The 23,927-nt window shown below is 61.2% G+C and overlaps 1 protein-coding gene across 4 annotated transcripts; it reads right to left on the bottom strand.

Annotated features, from left to right (window-relative positions):
- Window positions 1-1,019: 1,019 nt before the first annotated feature.
- On the bottom strand, window positions 1,020-23,927 carry HR (HR lysine demethylase and nuclear receptor corepressor). 4 transcript variants are annotated; one of them, XM_090053646.1, is made up of 19 exons: window positions 23,521-23,927; window positions 12,189-13,163; window positions 9,817-10,771; window positions 8,985-9,177; window positions 8,381-8,610; window positions 8,060-8,209; window positions 7,760-7,855; window positions 7,192-7,313; window positions 6,493-6,571; window positions 5,908-6,071; window positions 5,370-5,585; window positions 4,815-4,986; window positions 4,314-4,389; window positions 3,937-4,067; window positions 3,330-3,449; window positions 3,105-3,244; window positions 2,768-2,950; window positions 2,239-2,367; window positions 1,020-1,629 (listed from the first exon to the last, which is right to left on the bottom strand). In XM_090053646.1, the coding sequence occupies exons 1-19, from the start codon at window positions 23,710-23,712 to the stop codon at window positions 1,567-1,569; spliced, it is 4,386 nt and encodes a 1,461-aa protein (XP_089909772.1). In that variant the 5' UTR covers window positions 23,713-23,927; the 3' UTR covers window positions 1,020-1,566. The 4 variants fall into 4 exon arrangements, 1 of the variants encoding a protein (XP_089909772.1); XR_016443168.1 differs by lacking the exons at window positions 1,020-1,629; window positions 2,239-2,367; window positions 2,768-2,950; window positions 3,105-3,244; window positions 3,330-3,449 and having other exon boundaries at window positions 3,938-4,067; window positions 4,815-5,038; XR_016443170.1 differs by lacking the exons at window positions 1,020-1,629; window positions 2,239-2,367; window positions 2,768-2,950; window positions 3,105-3,244; window positions 3,330-3,449 and having other exon boundaries at window positions 4,009-4,067; window positions 4,775-4,986.

Consider the following 23,927-nt stretch of genomic DNA (forward strand, 5'->3'; position numbering starts at 1 on the left):
CAGAGCGAACCGCAGGCAGCACGGCATTGAAAGGAGCACCGAACGCTGACCCTGGCACCATCCCCCTAGGTCAGCAGGACAGGCCAGAGCCCGGGTGCAACCGAATGGGAACACAACTCGGCTGCACCCTGAGGTGTAGCAAATGATGTCAGTCACCCACCGTGATGTCATCACACGTTGCATGTGCACCAAGCCGCACGGCTCCCTGCCCTGCTCAGGCACGGCTGGGGCGTCCTGGGTCTGGGCACCATGCCGCTTCCCGTCCCCAGCCTGGGAAGTTTCTTAGGGGCTGGAGTTGTTTCAAGCTCGCCACCTCTCTCCTGGTGCTCACGTGGCCTTGACCCTGACAGGCACTTTGGAAAGAGTTAAGCACAACTGGGACCTTAAGCATTTGTTACAAAGGGAGATGCGAATCCCCCAGTCTCCTCGCCACCCCCGAGGCCAACTGGTGTCAGAAGGAACAGCTAGAAACGGGGCTCCTTGCCATTCATTAATAAATAGAAGGGGAGGGGAGGCCTCGCACCACCCGCCGCCCCATCCTCCAAGGGCAAGGCTGCAGGAGCAGGCCCTGGTGCACCGGGTATCTGCGAGGGAGGGCAAGGGAACAGGGGGCAGCCCAAAAGGTGGATGCCAGGCTGAAGGGGCAGGGAGAGGGAGGGAGCAGGCCCTCGGGGGTTCCCATTCACCACAAAGTGTGTGTTGGGGGTGCTCTACTCAGCCCAGCTTCCCTCCTGCCCCACCTGCACCCCCTCCATGCAAAGATGGGCAGTGCCTTGCACCCCACAACTGCCTGCCCCAGAACAGCTCGTGGGGCAGAGGCTGCCCCGCTGAGCCATAAAGTGTCTGGATGCGCAACCCCACAGGACAGCAGTGGGAGGATGGAGTGAATGAAGGCAAGAGCAGGTCCCATACCAAGGCAGGGGGTGAATTTGGGGGCCCCAGGCGTGCGGCTCGGGCCCTGCACCCTGAGACAGGGAGTAGGGGGCGAGAGAATTGGACACTGACTCTGCTGCCACGTCTCCTCCACGACTCCTCTCGGACATTTATTTCCAGAGCTCACCTGCCCCTCAGCCCATGCCCGCCCCGCGAGACCCCAGCCCCATCTCCCCCAGGGGGGCCCCACGGATATAGATCTGCAGCCAGGTCCCTTCCCCTTCCGAGCCCACGCCACAGTGGGATGCGGTCGCAGCAGCACCAGGCACGACATCCCGGGTTGCAGGGTGAATCTTGGGGCAGGGGCCGCGTCTGGGATCCCTGGCTGGTGCTGGGCAGCAAGGGTCAGGAGAGGCTCAAGGGCAGGGGTCACGTTGCAGGAGAGGACCTGCTGTTTCTCACAGCGGGTGCCCAGCCCAGAGCTCGGTGCTACCCAGGCCTCCGCAGGCATGCACCTTGCTTCAGCCCCTGCTCCGTTCAGCCGCTGTCTTCTCCATCGCTGGGCCTTGGTCACGCAGGCATCCATCCCCCGTGCTGGGCAGGAGCTCCCTGTGCCACTGCCTGCTTCTCTCCAGTTCTGCTTGCCAGATGTCGAGGCACTGGGCTAAGCCAGCCCCCCCTGTCCCCCGGCTCCTAGTTGTAGCCCTGCAGGGTCCCCACAGCCTCCCTCACGGCGCAGTAAACCATGCTGTCCATCTGCAAAGGAACAGGCAAGGTTTGGACCGGCCGCACCATTGCCCTATGGGCTCCATAAGGGGCTGGATTCCTCTCCCACGTGTGCAAGCATAAAGCAGAGGCACCGCTCTCTGCCCTGACAAGACTGGCCCATGGGAGCCACCCTTGTGCCCACTCTCGCCCCATGGCACATGGAAGCTGAGGCAGGACAGGTGAGCTCCAAAGGGGGCTGGTGGGGGAGATGGAGAGCTGCGCTGCCAGCCCGCTGCTCTGCAGTAGGTCCTGGCCCCCTTCGAACCTGCTGCAACTTGCTCGCCCACGCACTGACAGAGAGGAACCCAGCCCCAGCCCTTTGTCTCCGATCCAATGCACCCAGCTCTGGGGTGGAGGACAGCAACTGTGGAGCAGCCACGTGCCCCCCTTGCAGAACTGTGGCAGGCAGGACGTGGCAGGAAAGCCAGGGGCGGGGAAGGGACAGACAGACAAACTGGGTCATGACGGCTCATCAGACGCCAGGGAACAGGCTGATGACAGCTTTTCTGACCCCGTCCAGCAGGATGGGACCCCCAGAAGGCCCTCCCACAGCCAGGTGCCCTGAAGCAGGCCAGGGGTAACAGGATGGGGATTGACCTGCGCGTGGAGCCCCTGCACGGTGCCAGCAGGGTCCGTGGGCCAAGCTGCGAGCCGAGCGGAGCGGGCTGCGTTCTCTGGCGAGAGAAATCGCTGCTCCACAGTGATGGTGCTGCTGAGGCTCTGCACCTGCCAGGGAGAGAGAGTGATGGGTACCAGGGTGCTCCCTGACAGACCATTGCCTGGGGACAGGACACCCCAGGGCTGGAGATGCGTCCCTCCAGCTTGCTGGCCAGAGGTCGATGGGGTGAGGTCTCTGTTTCTGGCTCTGGCACCAGCTGGCTTCTGGCAAGTCGGTGGCCTGTGTTGTGCCTTGATTTCCCCATGTGTGCAGTACGGACAGTCCTTCTCCCACCTCCTTTGTGCAGCAGGTTGCAGTGCTGCAAGGCGCCCTAGGGAGCCAGGCACCGTTATTACAGAGGGAGAGGCCAGCTCCATCCCTCCGACTGAAGAGAGAAGGTGAGGATGGGGTGTCTGACCCATCCTGAGAAGTTTGCAAGGGGAGTCCGATGCTGTCCGAGTGCCTCACCTGGTGCGGAGCCCCTGCCGGCACCAGCACCGCATCCCCGAGGAACTGGAGCAGGGTCCAGCTGCTCACGCCATACTCCTCGCGCAGCTTTCTCCTCAGGGAAGGGCCCAAGTAGCAGCTCCAGAGGGGGCTGTTTGGGTCCAGCTGGCCCTCACCAGCCTCCTCCGGGTCTTCACCCACCTGCTGGGGAAGAGGGAAGCTGGCATGAGATGAGCCCATACGACACAACCCATGGGAAGAAGTCTGAGCAGAGACGTCAAGAGCTGGTGGAGGGACACGGAGACAGATGCCCATGGACATCTGGGCCCGGGGACAGCTCCCTACAGAGGTCACGCACCTCCTGCAGGAAGCCCCTGATGCGGTCAGCATCCTCCGCTCGGAAGATGTGCCACAGGGCTCCGGGCTGGAGGCTCGTGTCCCAGAGCCTCTCCTTGAGGGCGCCATCCAGACCGTCCTCCTCCACCCGCAGGAGAATCTCTGCAGGGCAAAGGCAGGGGGTTACAGAGGCATAGAGGAGGGCACGGCCAGCAGCACAGTGCCCGTCCAGCCCCGAGAGCCCTACCCTGGCGGGCAGCAGGCCAGTCCGGTGGGGCCGCACCAACGTGCACCAAGACGTGGATGGAATCGGTCGCCTGAACGGTCAGGTTCTTGGTCCCAACAGCCCTGTCCCCAGGCATCGCACCTGGGCGGTGGGAGGAAAACACCTCGTTAGAGCGTGGCTCGGGGACGCGGAGCAGAAGATGCAGCGGGGCCGTGCGCCTCCTGCATGAGCAAGGGCTGGCGAGCCAGCCTGCCTCACCCTGCACGCACCTCTTCCACCACGGATGTGGTGAGACCAGCCTGGGTGTTGCAGGTGCCTCCGGTGAGCAAGACCACCATGCACAGGATATAATGCACAGATGGCCACACAGAGCACAGCCCTGACCTGGCTCCGGTATGGGCTGCACCACAATACAAGTGACAGCAGCCACGTTCCCTACCGGGATCCCCAAGAGGTCGACTGGCTGTCCCAGGCACAGTGGTGCCCCTTATAAACCCAGAGGCAGCCAGAGTTGCTCTGGGCAGGGCTCCGTGCCCCCGTCTACCCAGGAATAATCAGGCCCACCCTGCTCTGCTAAGCACTTGGAGGACTACCGGGGGGGTGACTGCATGATGGGAGCAGGACTGACCATAGGCAGCACAGAGCCGGGGCCTCAGCCACAGCCTGCCTTGGCCGTCAGGGAGGTAGGAAACGAGGTTCAGCATCCCGTCAGGCCCACAATACTCCAGCAATGGCCAACTGGCATGGAGGGTCTCCGCCCTGTGGGAGAGAGTGGGGGAAGTCGTGTGACTCAGAGCCCGAGCACCCAGTGCACCCCCACGGCCCAGCTCCGCTCAGTGCCAGCCCAGCCTTCCTATAACACTAGCCCAAGCACTGGGGAGGCGACGGGTCCAGGCAAGGGGGACAAGATGCAATGCGGGCCCAGGCATGTGCATGTGCTGGGGAGGGTCCAGGCACAGCCCAGGTGATTGGGGAACCTCCCTCCGTCCCCCGCTGCCCACGTACCTGCATGGCTCCATGTCCCCAAGGCTGCTGTCCAGCCTGAGCAGGCTGCCTTCACTGTGCTCGGGGTGCAGGCAGGCTGTATTGGGGGAGAGCAGAGTGTCAGGGATTTCCAGGCCGTACGCTGTGATGCTGCAAGAGGGCACGTCCTTCAGCCTTGCTCCCGTGCTTCCCTCCTGCTGTGCCCCAAGGGGACAGACCTCTCCAGGCAATGAGAGGGTACAGGTTTCCCCACCACCCCCACTCCTTCTGCACCCAGCACCTGCAAACAGAGCCCAAGCCCTGTCCAGGAGTGCCCTTACCCACCTGTGCACACGGGCAGTCCCCTGCTGTGCCCAAGCCCTGCTTTGGGCCTGGGTCTCCCCTCTGCACTCGGAGGAGAGGTTGATAAACAGCCCAGGCCCTGCCCACCCATGCATTCAGTGAACCTCCCACCATGGACCCAGCCCCTCCTTGATGCTAACCCTCCGGCGAGCTCTCACGCGCGGGCGCTGATCCGCTTACTGGCTCTGGAGGCGAAGCCGTCCCAAAAGTCCTTGCTGCTGATCTGGGCACGGCCAGCCGGGGCTCGTAGGTCCAGCACCCGCCCCTCCTGCTCCCCGCGCTCTCGACAGAATGACTCTGGCCCCCACAGCTTCCCGTCCAGCATCTTTTGCAGCCCTGAAACCAGGACGGGCTGCCGGGGGCAGCACGCGGGAGGCAGAGGTTACTGGGTGGGAGAGGCTACCCTGGGAAGGGGAGAGGGGGAGGCTGTCACCCTGCGGGGCGCAGAGGTGCAGGGAAACCCCCCCTGCAGCGTAAAGCACTGGGGACCCTCATACGCAACCCCCCCGGGGCAGGGCAGCATGGGCAGGAGCATGCCCCTTCATCAAGGGGGCAAGGGACTAGTGCAGAGGCAAGCCTTTCTGTCTGCACAGCACCAAGCCCAGGGACCAGCCTGGACCAGAGGCAGCGGGGACAGCTTCCTCCCAGTGCGGGGTGCAGCTGGTCACCCCAAAGCAGGGTGCAGTACACAAGGACCCCTGTTCCTGCCTGCCGTCCTGGGGGCAGGCTCCCTACCTGGCCCTGCCTCCAGTGCTCCTGGAAGAGCTTGTAGTTCTTGGAGTGGTTTGGGTCCTGCAGCCAGAGGAGCCCGCCAGGGGCCAGGAGGCAGTGAGAGACCTGGGGATCCAGGGAGTGGGGGCTGCCCTGCGTGCTGCCGGTGTGCTTCTCCTGGATCTTCCTCTCCACCACCTGGGCAATGATGCTGTCCAAGATGTTGGTGATGCGGTTGTCCTGTGAGGGCGAGGGGACAAGGCTGCAGCCAGGCTGTTCACAGGCCTGGGGCTGCCTTCCATGCTCGGGCCAAAGGGAAAGACCTCGGGCCAGGTGACAGTGAACCGGGGCAGGGGACACCACACCTGAGTCTCGGCACCACACAAGGCTGTAGGGCATGAGGATCCTTCGCCCTTGAGAGCGGCCTGGGCCCTGCTAACTGGATCCGGCATCAGATCCTGATCTGAACATCCCCAAAGCTGAGATCCAGCATTGCCTAGCTCAGATCTTGCAATACCCCCAGGTGCCTGGGTCCCGAGCAGCTCTGAGGATCTGTACTCACGCTAGGCAAGGCAGGCGAGACGGGCGCAAAAGCCATGCGGACACCGTTCTGCCCCAGGCACAGCTTGACAGCCGTGGAGGTGAGGAGGTCGCAGAGGGTGGAGGTCTGCACAGCCCCTTTGGGGCTGGGAGTGCTGGGCTGCTGGTACCCGGGGTCTGGGCTTTCTGCAGGGTGGGGTGAGAAAGGGAAGCGGGTGGAGTGGGAAAGGTTAGCGTCTCCTCCCATGACCAGAGCAGGGGCCTACAGGAGTTGCACATGTCCTGCTAACCATCTCTCGTGCTGCCCTACGCCCCCATCCTGGGCTCCCCACACACTGCCCCTTGGCCCAGCCCTGCCACTCCCTGCTCCCCTAGCCCAGGTCACCCCCAGCTGTGCTGCCACCCCATGCAGTGTGCCAGGAACCCGTGGGACTGAGCACACCTCCAGTGTGGCATCTCCCACTCCCACACTGGGGGCTTCAGTGTACGCAGCATCCCTCCCTCTCCCCCAGGACTGCAGGGAGGAAGGCTCCTGGCCTAATGCTGCATCCACTCCTTCCCATGTCCAGAGGGTACCCAGCTCCCCAGTGCACAGAGCAGCACCCACCTTCCTTGACAGCCCTGGCTCCATCTGCATCTCCATTGCTGGTCAGCTGCAGGGAAGGCGCCGCACTCCCCGTCTTCTCCTGAAACAGCCAAAATAGCAAAGCCGTGAGGGCAGCCTGGCACAGCCTTGCTCTTGGGGCTTCCTTCTCAGGGGCCTCAGCAGCTAACCCCTGTCCATGGAGTTAGACCCCCCCAGCCCCACAGAGCAGGGCAAGCTAGGCCCCGCCACCACCAACCACTCCTGTCCAGCAACATGCTGGACTATCTGTAGCAGCCTAGTGCGCACAAGGCACAGGCAAGAGGCAGGGCAGCGCTGTGCCCAGTGCTGTACAGACACAGAAGAAAAACAGGGCCCTTCTGCCAAGCAGCTGACAGACCCGAGGTTTAATTGTGCCAGTCCCCAGGCCTCATTGCAGCTGCCATAAAGTGAGAGTGCAGCTTAGCACAGAGCCAGGCCAGCTTTGCAGAACAGATGCCACGAGAGACACCAGCAGCCCGCACTGGATGGGAATGGTGCAGGGGCTGCTGCCACGGCCCCCTGCACCCTGCTGAATTAGCACAAGCCCAGCCCTGCTCAGCCACCACGGGCATTCCCCTTCCCACCCAAAAATGCAAAACGGGGCCTCCCCTACATACTCCCCCTCTGCCACCTCCCTGCTTCCGCCCCAGCCCCCTCCTGGGATCAAGTCCCCCCACATACCTGCCTGCTGCCTGCGGTGACTGCTGGGCTCTTGCTCAGGTTGCTCAATCTGCAGGGGCAGCGCGCACTGATGTCAAACCTATCCCGAACCTCATGCATCAGCTTCCACAGCTCGGCCAGGACTGGAGAAGGGGGGAAGAGACGCAGGTCGGATGGCACCAAGGAGTGGCACATGGGCAACATGAGACCACAGCATGAGCTTAACAGGCAGGAGCTGGGAGTAGGCACAGGGCAGGCAATGGTCACAGCAACGCCAGCCCCAGCATCGAGACTGCAGGGCAGGAACCTTGGCTCTGGGGGTGCCCAGCCACTCCAGTCTCCACCTCCCTCTGCAAGAGGTCTCCTGGTCGGGGGAAGCTGGGCTGGGCTGTGGGGGAGCTCTGGGCCCTGCAGGGAAGGGCTGTAGGAACAGCAAGAGGAGCAGCGCAGCAGATTTCAGGTGCCAAGCAGGGCGGGTCTGCAGCAGAGATGAAGCTCAGGAGCGAGGAAGCTGCATGCCCCCATTCCCCACACCTGCTCCTCCTGCATTAGTCTTGCAGGCCCTGAGCAGTGGCAGAGGGTGGCTCACCATGGGGTGGGATGAACTGTGAAGGGACCAGGGACAGGGTATCGTGATTTGGTCCCTGGACGCACTCGGCCGGCTGCACGGAGTCCTCTGCCTGCCCTGGAGAACCGCAGAGAGCACCCCATCAGTGGTGAGAGCCCAAAGCAGCCCCCCGCCCTGCCCTGTCCTCCCCCGCAGAGCCCTGCCAGCTGGGAGCTGCAAGACGGGGCCCAGCTCAGAGCCACAGTCTCCTCTAGCCTCCCTGGTGACTGCAGCTGACCCCAGCGGGCCGCGCTGCCCCACTGGTGGTGCCCTTAGGGGTACCTGGGCTGGTTTGCTCCCTCTGGGTCCGGCAGCATGTGGAGCACAGCTGGAATCCACAGCTGGGGCAGCTCCAGTGGGTGCTGAAGAGGCTGCGCCGACAGGCGTCACAGGCCTGTGGGGTCCCTGCCCCTCGCCGCCAGGCAGCCACTCCTGCAAGCAAACACAAGTCCGTCACCTGCCACGGCTGCTCCCATGCAAAGCCCCTTCTTGTGCACGAGCCGCCCGTGCTGCGGGTGCCAGAGGGTCCAGTTCCCCCGCTTCACCAGCTGCAGCCAGTGACCGCCTCTGCATGCACGCTTGGAGCCCCTGCTTCTCACATACCTTTGTTTCCCCCTTGTGCTTCCAGCCAGGCCTCTTGGTCTTTCCTGACAGCCTCACAGAACTGGTCCCCCAGGACAGAGAGCAAATACTTGGCTAGGCTGAGACTGGTGCTCACATCCCTGCCCCGTCTCTCTCTGCCGGAGACCCCGAGGTGCAAGCTCTCGCCCTCCGCCTCGTCCAGCATGGAGAACCCGTCCATGCTCAGCTTCCCGTGGTCACCGATGGCCAACCTGCCACCAGCCAGAAGGAGACTCAGCCACCAGCACAACAAAGAGGGAACCGTGACGGCCTCTACCTCCAAACCTAACCTAACCTAAATCTCCAAACCTAGAGATGACTCTGCTGCACAGTAGATCTCACTTCTCCACTTCTACCACCCCACGTCCTCCCTCTGCTCCGTGGGAGCCAGCTCGTGCAACTATCAAGGCACAGTGCAGAGCCCTCAGGAGATCCTTGCATCCCGCCCCCTGCCCAAGGCAGGACCAGCCCTGCTGACACCATCCCAGGAGCTGCTTTGCCCCACAAGGAATGAGATCCCTGCCCACACGGTAGCATGGGCTCCCCCAAGAACCCCTGCTTCCGGCAAGGACAGTGCCCTGCTCACCTCCGGAAATGCAAAAGCCTGCAGCCTGTCCCTGCCAGCTCTTCCTTCTCATGGGGCAGGGCGCCCTCCCTGCTCCGGGCAGTGCACCCACAGCACCGTCTGATGCTGTCGGGCAGGGCCGTGCAGGGCACGCTCTGCAGGTAGGGCTTCTCCACCTCCCTGCTGGCATGCCCACCGTTGCAGCTCAGCAGCCCTGGGGAAGCAAAGTGGAGTTGAGCACCTCTGGCTGACGCATGTACCCCGTTCTGCCAGCTCATCCTGGGGTGCTGCGGGGCCCACCAAGCCCCATGTCCTCCCCACTCTCAGCAGCAGAAAGGTGATAGAGGAAAAAAGGATCAAGCCCCTTCCTGGGGGAGCCCCGGAGATCAGCACAGCCCAGAACGGCTGAGGTCTCCAGGAGCCAGGGATACAAGGGTGGGCAGGGAAGTGGTTGCCAAAGCACAGAGCAAAGTTATACCCTGTGGCTTCTGGCAGCACATCCATTTGCTTTGGATGCTCCTCAGCAGAGGCATCCCATTGCGACAGGCCTCAGGGGCTCTCTGCCCCTTGGCAGCAGCCAAGGACTCCAACTTGGCTTGCTCGCAGGCCAGCCCCTGGGGCAATGGGGACCATGCAGGTGTTGGGGGAGGCAGGAGACCCTGAGGGAAGTACTGGTCCACAAAGGACGCTGCAGCCCACGCCTGGCCCCTGTGCTCAGCCACGCTCAACTCCACTGGCACACTCAGCTGGCAGAGGATGCTTCAGCACTGCAGCCCATCCCTGCCACCCTGTCTTCCCTCCCTGCCTCCACCTCTTCCCAGCAGGAGCGAGTGTTTCTGCTCCAAGGCCTCACCGCCGGCCCCGGCAGCGCCGAGCACAGTCTCTTCTGCGGGCTTGCAACTCCGCTTGGCTGAGAAGTCACCCTCGCTGTCACAGGGGCTCCGATCCGCCTCCCTGGCAATGTGGCCGTGTGTCCGCTTGGCTGCCTGCTTGCCAGGCCGGTCTGCTTCGCTGCTGCCATCCCGCACCTCCCTCTTTAAAACCGGGCACCGTGGAGGCACACCCTCTTTGGTCCGACCGCCGGCCCCTGTGTCCCCAAGGCAGGCAGCAAGGTCCCCATCCTGCTCCGAGTGCCGGGTCAGCCAGGTCTTCTTCAGCTTGGTGTGGTGGCTGCTGGGCAGGCAGGACACCAGGGCGGAAAGCTTGCCCGTCTTGTTGCCCTGGACCCCTTCTGCTTCTTCATACAGCCCCAGCCCCTCCAGCCTGGCACCAAAGGGGCTGAGGGGACCGCAGCCTGTCCCCTGGCACCTCCTGAGGTCCTGTGGGCTGCAGCCCGGAGAGGAGCGCTGGCAGGCAGCGTCCTGGGAGCGAGGTCTCCGAGAGTCTGGCAGGCCCACGGGGCACCCGGGCATCGAGCTTTGGTAGGTGAGGCTGTCGTCTTTGGACTCTGCAGGTCTGGCCCCTGGCTTCTGCAGAGGCTCATCCAGAGCTGGGGGCCTGCTGGGCCATGAGCCCCCCGAATGCCCTTCTGCACCAGGCTTCAGGTAGAGCAGGGCTGGGCCGCTTGGGCTCCAGCCATCAAGAAGCGGGGGGTCGCTGGACGGCAGTGGGGCTGCCGGACTCCCTTCCCGCTGGCCCACCTTCCGCAATGGCACCAGCACCAGCTCTGCACCTGATGAGTCCAGCTCGCTCTCCTGCTCTCGTCGCCCCCACCCTGCCTCGTGCTGGCCAAGCTGCCGTGGCTGCATATGGTTAGGCGGGGAGGCCCAGTCTTTTGCCACGTGAGGATCCTTCTTGGGGTAAAACTCCTGCAGGGGACCAGAGAAGAGACAGCAAGCAGTGAGGAGGCCTTGCTCCCAGGGAGGCGGGGCTTTGGGGAGAAGGGTGAGAAAAGCCAGTGCACTTGAGAGAACAGAGTACCCTTAGCCTCGTTGAGCCTCAGTTTCCCCATCTGTGAGGCAGGCATGATCCTGCCTGCCCAGATGCAATTGTCTGGCCTATTTGTATTGCAAACTCTTTGCCCTGCTTCTCATCATATGTTTGTGATCTGGCCAGGTGCCGCCAGGACACAAACACAGCCCTGCACCCCTGCTCAGGTCCAGCCTCCCAGCTGAGTGCAGACGTCAGGGCTTTCCTGGCACTGCTGCACGCCACAATCATTAACTAAGGGGCCAGGAAGTCAACAGCAACAGGAGCCCGCTGTTCCAGACAGAGGGATTAACCCCTGACTTGACCAAGGCCAGGGAGGGGTGCTGACACCAGAGCAGGGACCAGGACCCCAGTGCCACTCCCGGGGGCAAGCCTGGTCTACCTTGGTCCCCATTCCCACAACAGAGGAGCAGGGAAGAGCTGAGATCTTGTCTTCTCTGGAGGCACCTCTCTGTGAGCTGCATTTACCACCTGGGGAGGGATGCCCTCACCCCACAGCCAGGGCTCACACTGACTCCTGTTTCCCCCAGCCAGATATGAGGGACCTGCTCCCCTAAACACAGGCTTCAACTGCTGCCCAGAAAACGTTGCTGAATCTCAGGGAAGACCCCCTCTGTCAGAGAAGCAGGGCAGTGGCACCAGCCCCACTGTACTGGGGAGCAGGGCACAGGGCACAAAGGGCTGATGTGGCAGCATCACCCACATGCAGCCACGGCAGCCAAAATAAATAAGAAACACTCTGCAGATGCCAGGCTTACTCCACAGCTCCCAGTGTCACAAACAGGACAGTTGCCTCTGACCTACTGTGTCTTCCCCCGGGTGACCTGCCCACAACCCTTCAGGGCAGGCCCACAGGGCACCTGGGCATCAAACTTTAGAAGGTGAAGTGAATGAATATGAATATGAAACTATGAAACTAAGCCTTGCCTTCTAAAGAGGCTATCCTGGACTGCAAGCTGAGAGCCCTGTTTTAGTGAAGGGGAGCTAGGAGCACTGGGCTTGCAAAGATGTGGGACTGCCACTGCAGCCTTAGGACCAAGCTCTCATTTCAGGGATCTCATGGGGATAACAGCCACAGCCCAGAAGTTCCTCCGGGTCCCACCAAATCCAGGAGGGTTGGTCATCCTGCCTGCCCCTGCACTGGCACCTCCCCGCACTGGCTGCATGGATGCAGCAAGCCCCACCTCATGTCAGAGGGGAAATCAGCAAACCCCACCGGGCCCAACTCCCCAGCTGCTCTTGTGGCAGCACCATGGGATCCTACGTCTGCTGGCACTGGAAATGCCACACACCTACCTCATCCGGGACACTGGAGCAGGTCTCAAAAGCAGACGACGTTTTTGCTCGTGGGTGGGGTGCCAGGTAGAGAGAGGGGCTCCAGGGGAGTGGGTCGGATGCCAGGGGCCAGTCCGCAGCAGCATAGCAGGCCTCTCCCCGGGGAGAGGGGCCGTCCTGGGGCTGGCGAGCCAAGCCGGCCAAGCTGTTCCCATGGGCAGACTCTGCCGGCGTGCTGGTCGCTGCCAGGGAAGACACCAGGAAGAGATTTCTCTCTGCCAGCGTGGCCTCAGTGAGGAAGGGGCAGTGCATGTGCAGGCGCTGGAAGGCAGGGTGGTCACGCAGCCCGTCTGCTGGGGGGCTGGGGGCATGAAGGGCATCTTGTTTGGGTTTGGTGGGGCTCTCCAGCATAGGGAAGGGCAGGGAATAGCAGGGGTAAGTGGGGCAGTACAGGGCCATCTGGCTGGCCAGCATGGCCTCCGCCCATGTGAGGCCAGGCTCTGCTTGGCTCCGGTCCACCCAGCCAGGCTTTGCCTCCCCATTCCTGGGCTGGAAACCAGCTGCCTCCTGAGGGGCCGGCCTCCTGAGGGGCTGGCGTGGCAGCTCCTCCAGCCTGTCCTCCCTGGGCTGGGAGAAGTTCCTGTCAGTGCCAGCGGGGTACGGAGACCCTGGTGCCATTCTGGGGGTGTCGCAGCCCCGTCTCAGACCCAGGGAGAAATCCTTGGCCTCCTCGGAGTCCCCCCAGAACGAGGTCTTCTCGGGGGGTGCTGCTGCGTCCAGCCCAGATGTCGCTCTGTCCTGGTAGCTCTGGGCAGGGATCTCCAGCTCAGTGGTCCGATGCCCAGCCCCTGCCCCACTGCTCTCCATCACCCAGGGGTCTCGGCCTCCTTCCTGAGGTTTCCTCCGCCTCGGTATGGCCTCGCCGCTTTCTGCTGCACTCTCCATGGCCCGCTGGCCCTCATGTGGTGCGTGCCGTGCTCCTGGGCGTAGGGTCCCCTGTTTGCACACAGAACACAGAGTGAGGACAGGGGTGAAGGGCCCAGAAGATGCCAGACTGGGGGTAGCTTCCCCCCCCATCACATACCACAGCCCCCACAGACCTGTGCAGCTGCCACGTGGCACCGGTGAATACACCCCTGACATCCCGTGCAGAGCAGGCCATGCCCAGTGCTCTGGCAACCCTGAAATGCCAGACAGAGCTCATCACCTCCCCAAAAAACACAGCCCCACCACCCCAGTGCAGTCACCAGACTCATTATCCTGGATCTTTGCAATAGCAGGACCAGGCCTGAGACTCCAGGATAGGCTCTAGCAAGAATGGCGTGGAGCAGGGGGGTCTGTGGGTAGGAGTGACTGGAGCAGCACCCCAGTGCAGTGCTTCCCATGGGATGCAGCTAAGGGCCCGCTGAGCCACACAGTTGCTCATCAGTAACACTCAGCTGTTTCCACCTAGCGAACTCGGTGCTTGTTACTGGGGCAGACACCTGCAGCCACAGGGGAAGGGCAAGACTCACACATGGTCATGGAGCAAAGCAGGTAGCATCGAGTCAGGCACCCTCGCCACCAGATCACACCCACCTCTGGCCTGACCCGGGACTCTCAGCCCCACCTCTCTCCCTGGGCTGGGAACGGATGGGAACGGAGGCTCCACTGCTTGCAGCGCGCCTGCTCCCAGAGCTGGGAGTGCAAGCCAGGAGTCCCGATTCCCATCGGCCTGCTCCAGCATCTCCTGACTCACCGCTTCCAGCCCTATTGCACAATTGTGACGTTGCCTCTGGGAGTCATCTTGGCTGCGAGCGGAGGGGGCTGGGACGACAAAGAGGGCTCCAGGGACAACACAGATCCTCGCCCGCATGCAAGCCCCCTCCCCTCCAACAGGAGTGAGACAGAGGCGCTGGATCAAGCAGTGCTGTGGCAAGCCACGCAGTCCCAGCTGCGCGACCTGTTGCAATCCCAGTGTAGCATTTCCAGACACCGTGTGGCCATTAACAAAGAATTAACCCTCCCAAAAGTCCTTGTGGCAATGGACTGTAATAACCAGGCTTTGCCCCACCACAGCAGCACAGAGGTTTGCAAACGGGTCTTCATTGCCTCCTGGCACCCGATGAGAGCAATGACTTTGCCCCCATTTCCCAGATGGGGGCACTGAGGCATAGAGCAAAGCTGGGGACCCACACAAAGCACTGTGTTTGCAACACAGCAGAAAGTAGGGCTCCTGGCTCTTAGTCCTCCCCTGCTCCAATCACTAGGCATCAGTCCCTCTCAGAAGCGGGGCAAGAACCCAGGAGTCCTGACTTCCAGCCCCCAGCTCTACTGCGGAATTTTTTTAAATAAATAAATTAGAGAGAGAGTTATATAGAGAGAGAGAGAGAATATATTTTATATATATAAAATATATATATAAAATACACATGCACATCATATTCATCACTGCCAAGCCCAGAATCCTCTGGCTATGCTCCCAAGGCCCAGCTCCATGGCACAGAGCAATGGTGAGGGGCACAGCCAGCCCAGCCCAGGTCGCAGGAGCACAAGGTGGGGATCAGCTGCCAGGAGCAGCACAAGCAGAAAGAAGGAGCATTTTGCAGCAGCAAGGTGCTGCCAACATACTGTTCAGCCAAGACCCCCATGCCCCAGAGGCCGGCTCTCTGTGCAAGAGGCTATTCCAGGAGCATGGACTGAGCTACCCTGTGCCCCCCTCCCAAGTGCCCTGGCAGTATTGTGAGCTCTGTAGCAGCTGGATCCACTGCTGCTGGCATAGAGAGTGGTGATTCCAGTGCCAGCAAGCTGCCCTGCCTCATCCAGGTATTTGCCCCCAGGGGAAGGCTGGTGGTGCCTCCCAGGAGAGCTGGGTGCTCCTGGGACACTGGTGCTTGAAATTACCCAGTAGATGCACTCTGCTGGCCTGCCCTGGCCACAGCCCCCTTCTCAGCCAGAACCACTTCTCTGGGGGCTGTCCTGTGCCCATTGGCAGAAGTCCTGTGACAGAAGGGAGGGAAACACAGGGGTCTCATATGCTCTGTGCTAGAGAAATGCAGCCACTTTTGGGGTGGAAGGCAGCAGCCGCCTCACCACTCCCATCCAAGCCTGAGCAGGGTGGGAGGTAATCCCTGGCACTGAGTGACCAAGCACGCGAGACTGTGGCGTGATCTCCAGAGACTCGTCTGTTCTTTTCACGCCCCGTGATCGCATGGAGATCAAAGTGCTGTTCCAGCGGCTGGCGTCACACGCTGAGGCCAGCCTCCTGCCAGGGCAGGAATGTACTGTTCATTTCAGGCCTGCTCAGCCAAAGCGGGCATGCAGACAGCTGGCAGCGTGCCGGCTCAGTACAGCCCGTCTGCTCAGGCCAGAGCTGGGGACACCGACCGGTGTGTCAGCCGGACCCATTCAGCAAGGACCCCTTGTGCAATGGAGACAGAGAGGCTGGCAGGAAGGAGCCTCTCGCATGCTTCATTCCCCCTGTGGATGCACACTCACCAGGCTGGATCCCCCCTGCCCGGCCTTAAGGCAGAAGGGACCCCGGGCACGGTGACCATGCCAGCCCTGGGAGCTGAAACCCAGCCAGCCCGCGGTCTCACCAAAACCAGACCCAGGAGGGCAGCTCCCTGCTGTGGGGCGAGGGCTCTCCAAGGGGCCTGGCATCTGTGGGGTCCTCCTACTTCCCATTTCACTGCCCCCCAACACTGCCCTGCTGCTTTCAGGGCCCAGGACAGCCTTCATCGCCCACCCAGCCCTCCAACCACTCGCACCCCCGGCTCCTTCCTCGCTGACACAGGGCAGACTCGCTCACTCGGCGTCTCGGCCCCTCCCCGGCGTGTTTACAGTTCCCTCGGCCCTCCAGCCTGAACCCTGTGTTTAGCAGCAGGTCAGAGCAGGCCCAGCTGCCCAGCAGACTTCCCACACACCTGGCCCGCCGGGACCTTGGCTCTGCAGCAGGCTGGGGAGCTCCTGCCTGCACCATCCAGTCTAGCCTCGGCTCGCTGAGCTGGCCACGACGCTGCCAATTGCAGGGGTGGCTTTGTGTCACGGGCACTCGGCCCGCAGCGCAGCCACAGCCAGCTCACGGCAGACGCAGGCCGGCAGACAGACAAACCCCCAAGCTGGTGGGAACAGCTTTCCTCCAGGCTGGAGCTGAACCAGCAAGCTAGAGGGTCTGCAGTGGCTGCCCTGCCCCATGCAGCCTCAACCCCCATCTCTCCGGCATGCCCACACAAGCTTTATTCCTATGATCCCTAGTACATCTACCTGAGACCGAACTGGGGCAGTCTGCACTGTAAACTGCACACATCCCCCCGGCCCCTCTCCCCACCTCAGTCACGTCCCAGCTAGTGGGATGCGATGCTCCATCACCCAGAGGCTGAAGGATCGCGGAGGGGGGCTCGCCGCTGCCCCAGCACAGGACGGCGTCTTCAAGAGCTAGGGAAGGTCAGGGGCAAGGCTTTACATCCACAGACTGAAGGGATCGGGCTCCGGGATCTGGAGGAGGCGGAAAGCAGTGCGAGCGGGTCCCTGGACGCGCTTCTCTGAGCTCTGGAGCTGCATATCTCGGCCCGTTGAACCACGAGCCTCTGGGTGGTCTCTGGGACTGGACGTCTCTCCAGGCGGGCTTGGGGAAAGCTACAAGTGGGAATGAGGTGGCTGGGGGGGGGGGGGGGGGGGGGGGGGACCACTCTCTACAAGGTCCGCACAGCTTCAAACATCCCTCAGCAGGGGCCCGGGACACCACGAGGAGAAGAGAAGCAGAGCCCTGGCCCTCCGGATTCAGTCATGCACGGAGGAGCGGCAAAACGGCGGCACAGAGGGATCCCGCAGCGTGCCCAGGAGATGTGAGACACGGCTCCTCCCGCCAGGCACCTACCTAACAAGGGCGATGCAGCAACCAGCTAGCCTGAGCTCCTCCTTGCCCAGGCAGGCCCCAGCCCAGCCAGCGCCTGCCTTGTGCGCACCGGGCCTCCCTGCCAACCTGGGGCAGGTGTGCTGGGTGGCACGCTCCTCGCCGCGCAAAGAAAGCTGCCTTTGTTCCCCTGCGCTGACCAGCCTCCCGGCTCACTGGAGAGGCAGAGTCCTGGGGAAAGAGTCAGATGGGGCCAGACCTGCCACACCCTGCCGCGGGCACGGCTGGAGCGGCAGAGCCCAGCAATCGGCCACGCCAAGCCCAGGGGCTGGAGGAAAGGGCAACGTGGAAGAGGGCAGGCTGGGAAAGCAGGGGTGCTGCCGGGGAGAAGCGAGAGGCATTGGCAGAACGAGGTCGGGAGGGCAGGCCCCGAATGGCAGGGCATGTTGGAGGGGAAGGAAAACAGACCCAGAAATAAAACAGCAAGGGGGCCCAGGGCAGGAGGAGGCTTCCCCATCAGCTACAAGACCTTGACCCCACAGCATGCACCATGGATGGTCCCCACTAGCTGGCAAAGGCAAGAAGACCACCCCAGCATCCTGGGTGATGCAGATAAGAGAGACCCAGGTGGAAATCCCCGCATGGTTTCCAGCCTCACCATCACCCATCTAATCAAACACTGCAAATCCTTAGTCCCACCCCTGGCCCTGCCCCAGCTGCAGCCCCTGGGTCTTATGCCAGGGTCTCTCCCACCCTTCACCCCGCCTCTGCGGGCTCAGCAAACGCAAGCCCTCAGCTGCCAGTGAGAGACGCTTTCCCCCCAGTACATCTCTCCCATACGGGAACTGAGGAGGAGTTGGCACAACACTAGCACCTCACGGACGCTCAGGATGGGAAGCAAGCAGGGGTGCTGACTGCTCCAGCCTTTTAATCAAGAGCAGGAAAAACTCCTGGCCTCTTGAGGAGCATTGTCTTCTCCCAACCCAGGAAAAGTGCAGGGAAGGCAGGGGTAGAGGACAAGGAGCCGCATGAGAGCAAGGGAAGAAACGCTTCCAGCCCGTAACAGGTTTTCTTGGGCATTTGACCAGAGCGTCCATTCATGGAAAGACATGATCATATCTCATACATAGGAAATAGCCATGCACGCCTACCCAGACACACACATACACATGGCACCCGCAGCATACCAACATGCTTACACTCACCTAGACATGCATATTATACATATGCATACACACCCACATGCTCCAAACAGGCAAGCTCACGCATAGATATGCCTATGCACACGTGACATCCTTGCATGCTTACACACCTGCTACAGCCAGGCTCATACACGCAGATGTGCCCCTCATGGTTTTGTTACCTATTTGCACTGATCCTTGTGCTGTTTTTGGAGCTCATAGGCGATTCCTCAGTCTAGATGCTAAAAATGAACAATGCATGCATGTACACTATCATCTATGTATAAACTACACACCCCCACACACCATACACCCACACACATGCCCAAATGCACTTATATACAGACACCACATATATGCACACACACCATGAACACCTTCCCACTCACAGGCAGTGAGAAACAAGCCCACTGCATACACAGTCACGATAGTTCACAGTACCACCTGTAACAGCTGGAAATGTTAGGGGGTCAGACTTGGCCCATACGGTCTGACCCTTTTCGTGTCCATGCAGTGCACTCAGGGCCTCAGTACTGTCAGCCACGCACAACAGAGCAGCTGGAGCTTAGGGTTATCTGAGTGGGAACTGGCTGGGAGAGGGACTGCTGTGTTTATACAGCATGTGTGCGCCAGCGCGCGCAGAGGGTCTTTCTAGGACACGCAGCCCCCGAGAACTGCACGCACACACACATACACGCGTGCACATGCGTTACATAAAGTCAGCAGCCAGGCTCTGGCATACACCAGCCTTGTGTTCCTCCCCCTCTCCACCCACCACTGCACAGTCACCGCTTTGCTCTGGAGGCAGCTACAGCAGCGGCTGTGCTTGCACACACACACGCACACACACACATGCACGCACGCACGGCAAGCAGATGCCATGAGGTGCAGGGGATGTCTCTGGGGGCAGGGCGCTGTGAGGTGAGGGGAGGACACGGCCGTGGGCTGCGCAGCGTGATTAACATCAGACCGGAGGCTTCATTAAAGCTCAGCAGCTGCTGTACAGCCTGGCCTTGTGTGCAAGGAGTGGCAGCAGCCCCCCACCCCCTAACCACCGAGTCTGGATGCCAGCAGAGGGGCGCAGTGCTGGGAGGAGGGAGGCGAGGCAGGGGGTCTGGGGCTTGGCACGGGGCTGCAAAGCACCTAGCTTGATCTCTAAGAAGGGAGCAAGAGAAAGAGCAGGAGGAAGGCAATGCACTCCACATCCTTTAGCAGCCACCGGTGCTGAGCCACCCCCACGTAACAACTCCCATGACAGGGGACGCCCATGCCCGCAAGGAAGCAGGGGCCTTAGCAGCATCCTTGGCAATAGGCACACACAACACAAGCCTTTAGCAACCGGGGCGCACACGGCCCCCAGTGAGGTGCCTTGCAGGGCTGTGCACACCCTTTAGGGGCACAAACACCCCCAGGCAACCCAACCAGCTGGGGCAGCCTGGCACTGCCTCCTAAACCAGGGGATGTGCATCCCCCTAGTGCTATCCACAGCAAGCCTTTGCATCCCCAGGAAGGAGAGGAGAGGGGAAGGCACCGTCAGAAATCAGCCCAGCCCAGCCCAGGTCCACGCACGCCCACCACAGCAATGACGTCAAATGGAATTTCCCTGCTCCTTTGTGCGCTGCCCGCAGAGGCTGCAAGCTCTCCGGGACAGAGACCCCCTCACGCCATGGACATCCTCACCCATCCTACCCAGACAGTAGTTGTCGTTAGCAGGCCATCTCCAAACACAGACATGCCTGCAATACACAGTGTGCACACGCCAGGGGGTCAGCATGCCATGGGTGTGTGTTTTTCCCCAAGTCCGCTGTGGGCCACACTTTTGGTTCAGTGCCCATGTGTGCACATCTCCCTGCACACGGGCACCTGTTTGCAAGCCTGTGAGCTGCACGGGCTGGGGTGCCAGCACGTACATGCCCTGGCCTGCGTGCGTAGGTGGACACCAGCTGGTGTGGGAAGGTGCGTGCCTGTGGGGAACGCAGGGTTTGCCCAAAGCAAGGAACTCGACAATCAAAGGAAGAGAATTTATATATATATATATCATTTGTATCCAAGGCCAAATTAGCCAAAACTAATTCCAAATTCAAGAGTCCAGAACCATAAATGGCCCTACTACCGGCAAACATCCTCCACCCGCACCTGGGACTTCAGATGTTTCCAAAACCTTTGACGGGCATCCTACTTGCAGGCCCACGCCCGGAAGCACGGGGTTTGGATGCCCCCAAGTTTTGCCACGAGGACCTCGGAGCAAGCAAGGGAGGAGACTCCCATTTTCATAAACTGGGCTTAAAGCACTGTACCTTGGCAGTTACTGAACCACGCCAAAAGAGCAGTTCTCCTGCAAAGCAAAAGATTTGTACGCCTGGAAGAGGTGGAAAACAAAGAGGTAGCATTTGGACTTGGCTGAGTTGCCTCCCAATGTGCCACGCTGCACCAAAGCTGCCCAGAGAAGGGTTAAGCAAACACAGTGACTCAAACTCAGCAGAGAAGAAAGATCAGCTGCCCCGTGCCAAGAAAACAGAGACCAGGCTCTGACGATGGTGGCCCTGCTGCCAAGTCTTGTCATGACCCCGCAAAGCACTGGAGCCAGGACAGCTTTGGTTTCCAGCCCCTTCGCCCTGCCCCACACCTGCACTTCGTGGCTTTCTGTGCTCCCCTCTGGGCTGCTGGAGAGGACTCTGCCTGTCGTGGGCTCCAGCTGCTCCCAAGACTAGATCCTCCCAACAGTGCAATGGGAGTGTAAAGACAGGACACGACTGGTGCCTCTCTCCAGGTTGGGCTGCCAGAGCAGCCCCAGGGATCATGACACATGAAGGCCACCTGGGACCCACTCCTCTGTCCGGTCAAGAGGAGAAAGAGAGGACAAGGAAGGGGATTCTCTTGAGGTGTTAACAGGCCCTTGGCTGGAGGATAAGGACATTGTGTGCTGGGGGGCTGCCTTATATGTCTCCCGCGGGCAGCTGCAGCCTGCCAGCTCTCAGGGAGCTCACCAAGGACAGGTGTGGAGGTACCTACAGAGCTGTGAGCAGCACAGCTGAGCCCAGGGATCTGCTGGGATCACAGCTATACCAAACCCCATGGGCACGGGTGGGCAGGAGGAAGGTGGTCGGTTTAGCTGGGCCCTAATGTTATTGTCTTTTCATAGATGGTAAGGGGCTGGAAGGGACCTTTATTAAAGCTGTTGCCTATTAACTATATTTAATTGTTGCAAAATTATCTTCGCAAAGCAAAAAGCACAGGTAATGAACTGATCAAACAACAGCACTGATTACAACAGTGTGAAAGGATCAAGCAAGGGGGAGGCCCCATTGCGAGAGATCCAGAGCCTGCATTCACTAGCAGAGAGCAGTGGGGCAGCCAAGACCCTGCCTGGGTGGCTGGGGCACAAGGTGGCAGAAACTGGCCATCAGAGCAGAGAGAGACATAAGGGCATAGGGCATCTGAAGGGGAAGCAAGGCTAAGGGCCAGCAGGGTCAGCCTCACAGCACCAAGGTCTGGGGCAGGGATGAGTGGACAGGGCCCCACTGTGGTCAAGCTGGACAGCGAGGAGTTTCCTGCCATGCCCTAGGCCACCCTGAGTTGTGGATAGCAGCTCCTGAGTACCATCCTGGGCTCCTGTTCCCCTCTAGAGCCAGCTGGAGCTGCAGCCCAGCCCAGCGCCTGCAGGCAGCCTAAGAGGAGGGGGCTGCAACGGAGCATGCAGTCTTCCTGGGTATAACCAGACACCATGGCCAGCAGTTTGAACTGCGCTGCCCTGTGGGTGCCAGGGAAAAGCATCTCCTTCACCAGACATCTCCCCTGAAGCCAGCTCAGCCCTCAAGAGGCTTCAGAGGTGATGGGCTGATCCTACACCGCCCCAGGCCTGGCTGAGCCACAGGGTCCAACTCCTTGCATTAAATTACTGCAGATGCCCTGGTGCCCCAGGGCTCTGCCCCTTGCCCCAGGGCTAACTCAGGCCCATAGAAGTAGGCCAGGTGAGCTGGGTGGCACTGACCCCTGCCTGGGGGCATCCCAATTGTGCTGAATGCTTGGGGATGTGGGTCAGGGCTTACAGGGACGGCCGCTCTTCTGGGAGCTAGGAGCAGGTCGCACTGGCCACGCAGGGCACTGCTGCTTTGACTGCAGGCACATGGAGGAAGCTTTGCCACGAAGCCATACAAACAGCAGCCGAAGAAATACAACCCACCCAGCATGAGGTCGGAGGCTCCTGAATTAGAAACCCTGGTGTCCCCACCCTGCTTAACCCCTCTGGTGCCAGCGTGGGGGTGCCCAGGCATGACAGCAGCACGGAGGCACTGGGAACGCTGCCTGGCTTTCTGCAGCAGAGGACTGAAGCCTCCCACGGCAGAACGGGGACCCCGCGTAGCACCACGGCTCGGCCAGCCCTCGGCTGCTGAAAGGGAGCGGAGCAGGAGAAGGGGAGGGAAGCTGCAGCCACAGCCTGGACCCCCATCGATGCCGGGGAGGAGAGAGCAGGGACTAAAGTGTCTAACTTGTTCTCGCTCCTTAGAGATGGGTGGGAAGAACAGAGCAGCCGCACGTCTGACTTGACCCGAGCCGCCCCCCTGCTTCCCCTGCCCAGAAGGCAGCAGGGCTGCCACGCTGACCCGCTGCCCTCCAGGCCCTTGCGAGCCAGCGCCAGAGCCAGCCCCTGCCCCTGCCCCTGCAAAGCCCAGGGGTGTGTGGGCACCGGGGGGGCCTGTGCTGCCTCCAAACTGGTTGTGGGATAGGGGGCAGATAACACAAGCGATGACCTCATGAGCCAAGCTTCCCCTCCTCTGCTCCTCTCCCTTTTCAAGCAAAATGGCACACCAGGGTCTCTCCTCACCACCTCTCCCCCCGGGGATCCCCCCCCACTGCTTCTTTATTTCCTTCCTCACCATCACCATGCCCTGGGCTTTCCACAGCTCTGTGAACCCCCTGCAGCCCCGTAAACAGATCCTTCCTGGAGATCCCCCCTCCAACACCACCAGGCATCATGCTTACGCGTGCACACACATACACACACACACACCCCTCAAACCAGGCATGTCCCTCCCCACACATGTCCCACACATGCACAAAACACACACACACAAACCAGGCATTTCCCCCACACACACACACAACCCAGGTATCACACACATACACAAAACACACACACTAGGCATCTGACACACACACCAGGCATCCCACACACACAAACAAAGCCCAGGCTTCCCTGCACGCACACACGCACAGAGCCTAAACATATCACACACACACACACTTCCCCTAGGCAACTGACACTCGCACCCCCCCCAGGTATCAGACACACACACACGCGCGCGCGTTAAACCAGCCCAGCCCAGCCTGCACCTACCTGAGCCCAAGTTCTGCTTGTCCCTGCGCCTCTTTGGGAAAGAGCGAGCCCGAGGTGAAGGTGATGAAGGAGGGAGGAAGGAGGAGGACAAGAAGGGGTGGGGGGCAGAGGAAAAGTGCTCTTCCTTCCCCTTCCTCTTCCCCTTTCCCCCGCCGAGCCCTGGCTGAGATGGACGAGAAAGCTGGTGCTCATCTGCACCCGGTGCTGAACAACGTCAAAGCTTCAGGAGGCTGGGAGCTGCAGCGGAGCCGAGGGCACGGGAGGACATCCACTCCCACACGAGGAGCTTTCTGGGAATTAGGGCCACAGCCCAACTGTTCTGGCAGCCTCGCTCCCCTCCAGCCCTGGCTCACTTGTCCCGGGCAGCTGCTGAACAGGAGCCGTGCACGCAAGCTCGCGCTCCTAAG

Source organism: Crocodylus siamensis, chromosome 6, assembly GCF_052110815.1.
Source record: "Crocodylus siamensis isolate JL-2025a chromosome 6, ASM5211081v1, whole genome shotgun sequence".
Taxonomy (NCBI): Eukaryota; Metazoa; Chordata; order Crocodylia; family Crocodylidae; genus Crocodylus; species Crocodylus siamensis.

Excerpts from the sequence above, each read along its gene's own strand:
- HR (XM_090053646.1), bottom strand. The coding sequence starts at position 23,712 with ATGAGCACCAGCTTTCTCGTCCATCTCAGCCAGGGCTCGGCGGGGGAA. Across the intron at positions 7,856-8,059 it reads GAGGGAGCAAACCAGCCCAG|GGCAGGCAGAGGACTCCGTG; the intron begins GTACCCCTAAGG and ends GCGGTTCTCCAG. Across the intron at positions 3,450-3,936 it reads CCGGCTCTGTGCTGCCTATG|GTGCGATGCCTGGGGACAGG; the intron begins GTCAGTCCTGCT and ends CCCACCGCCCAG.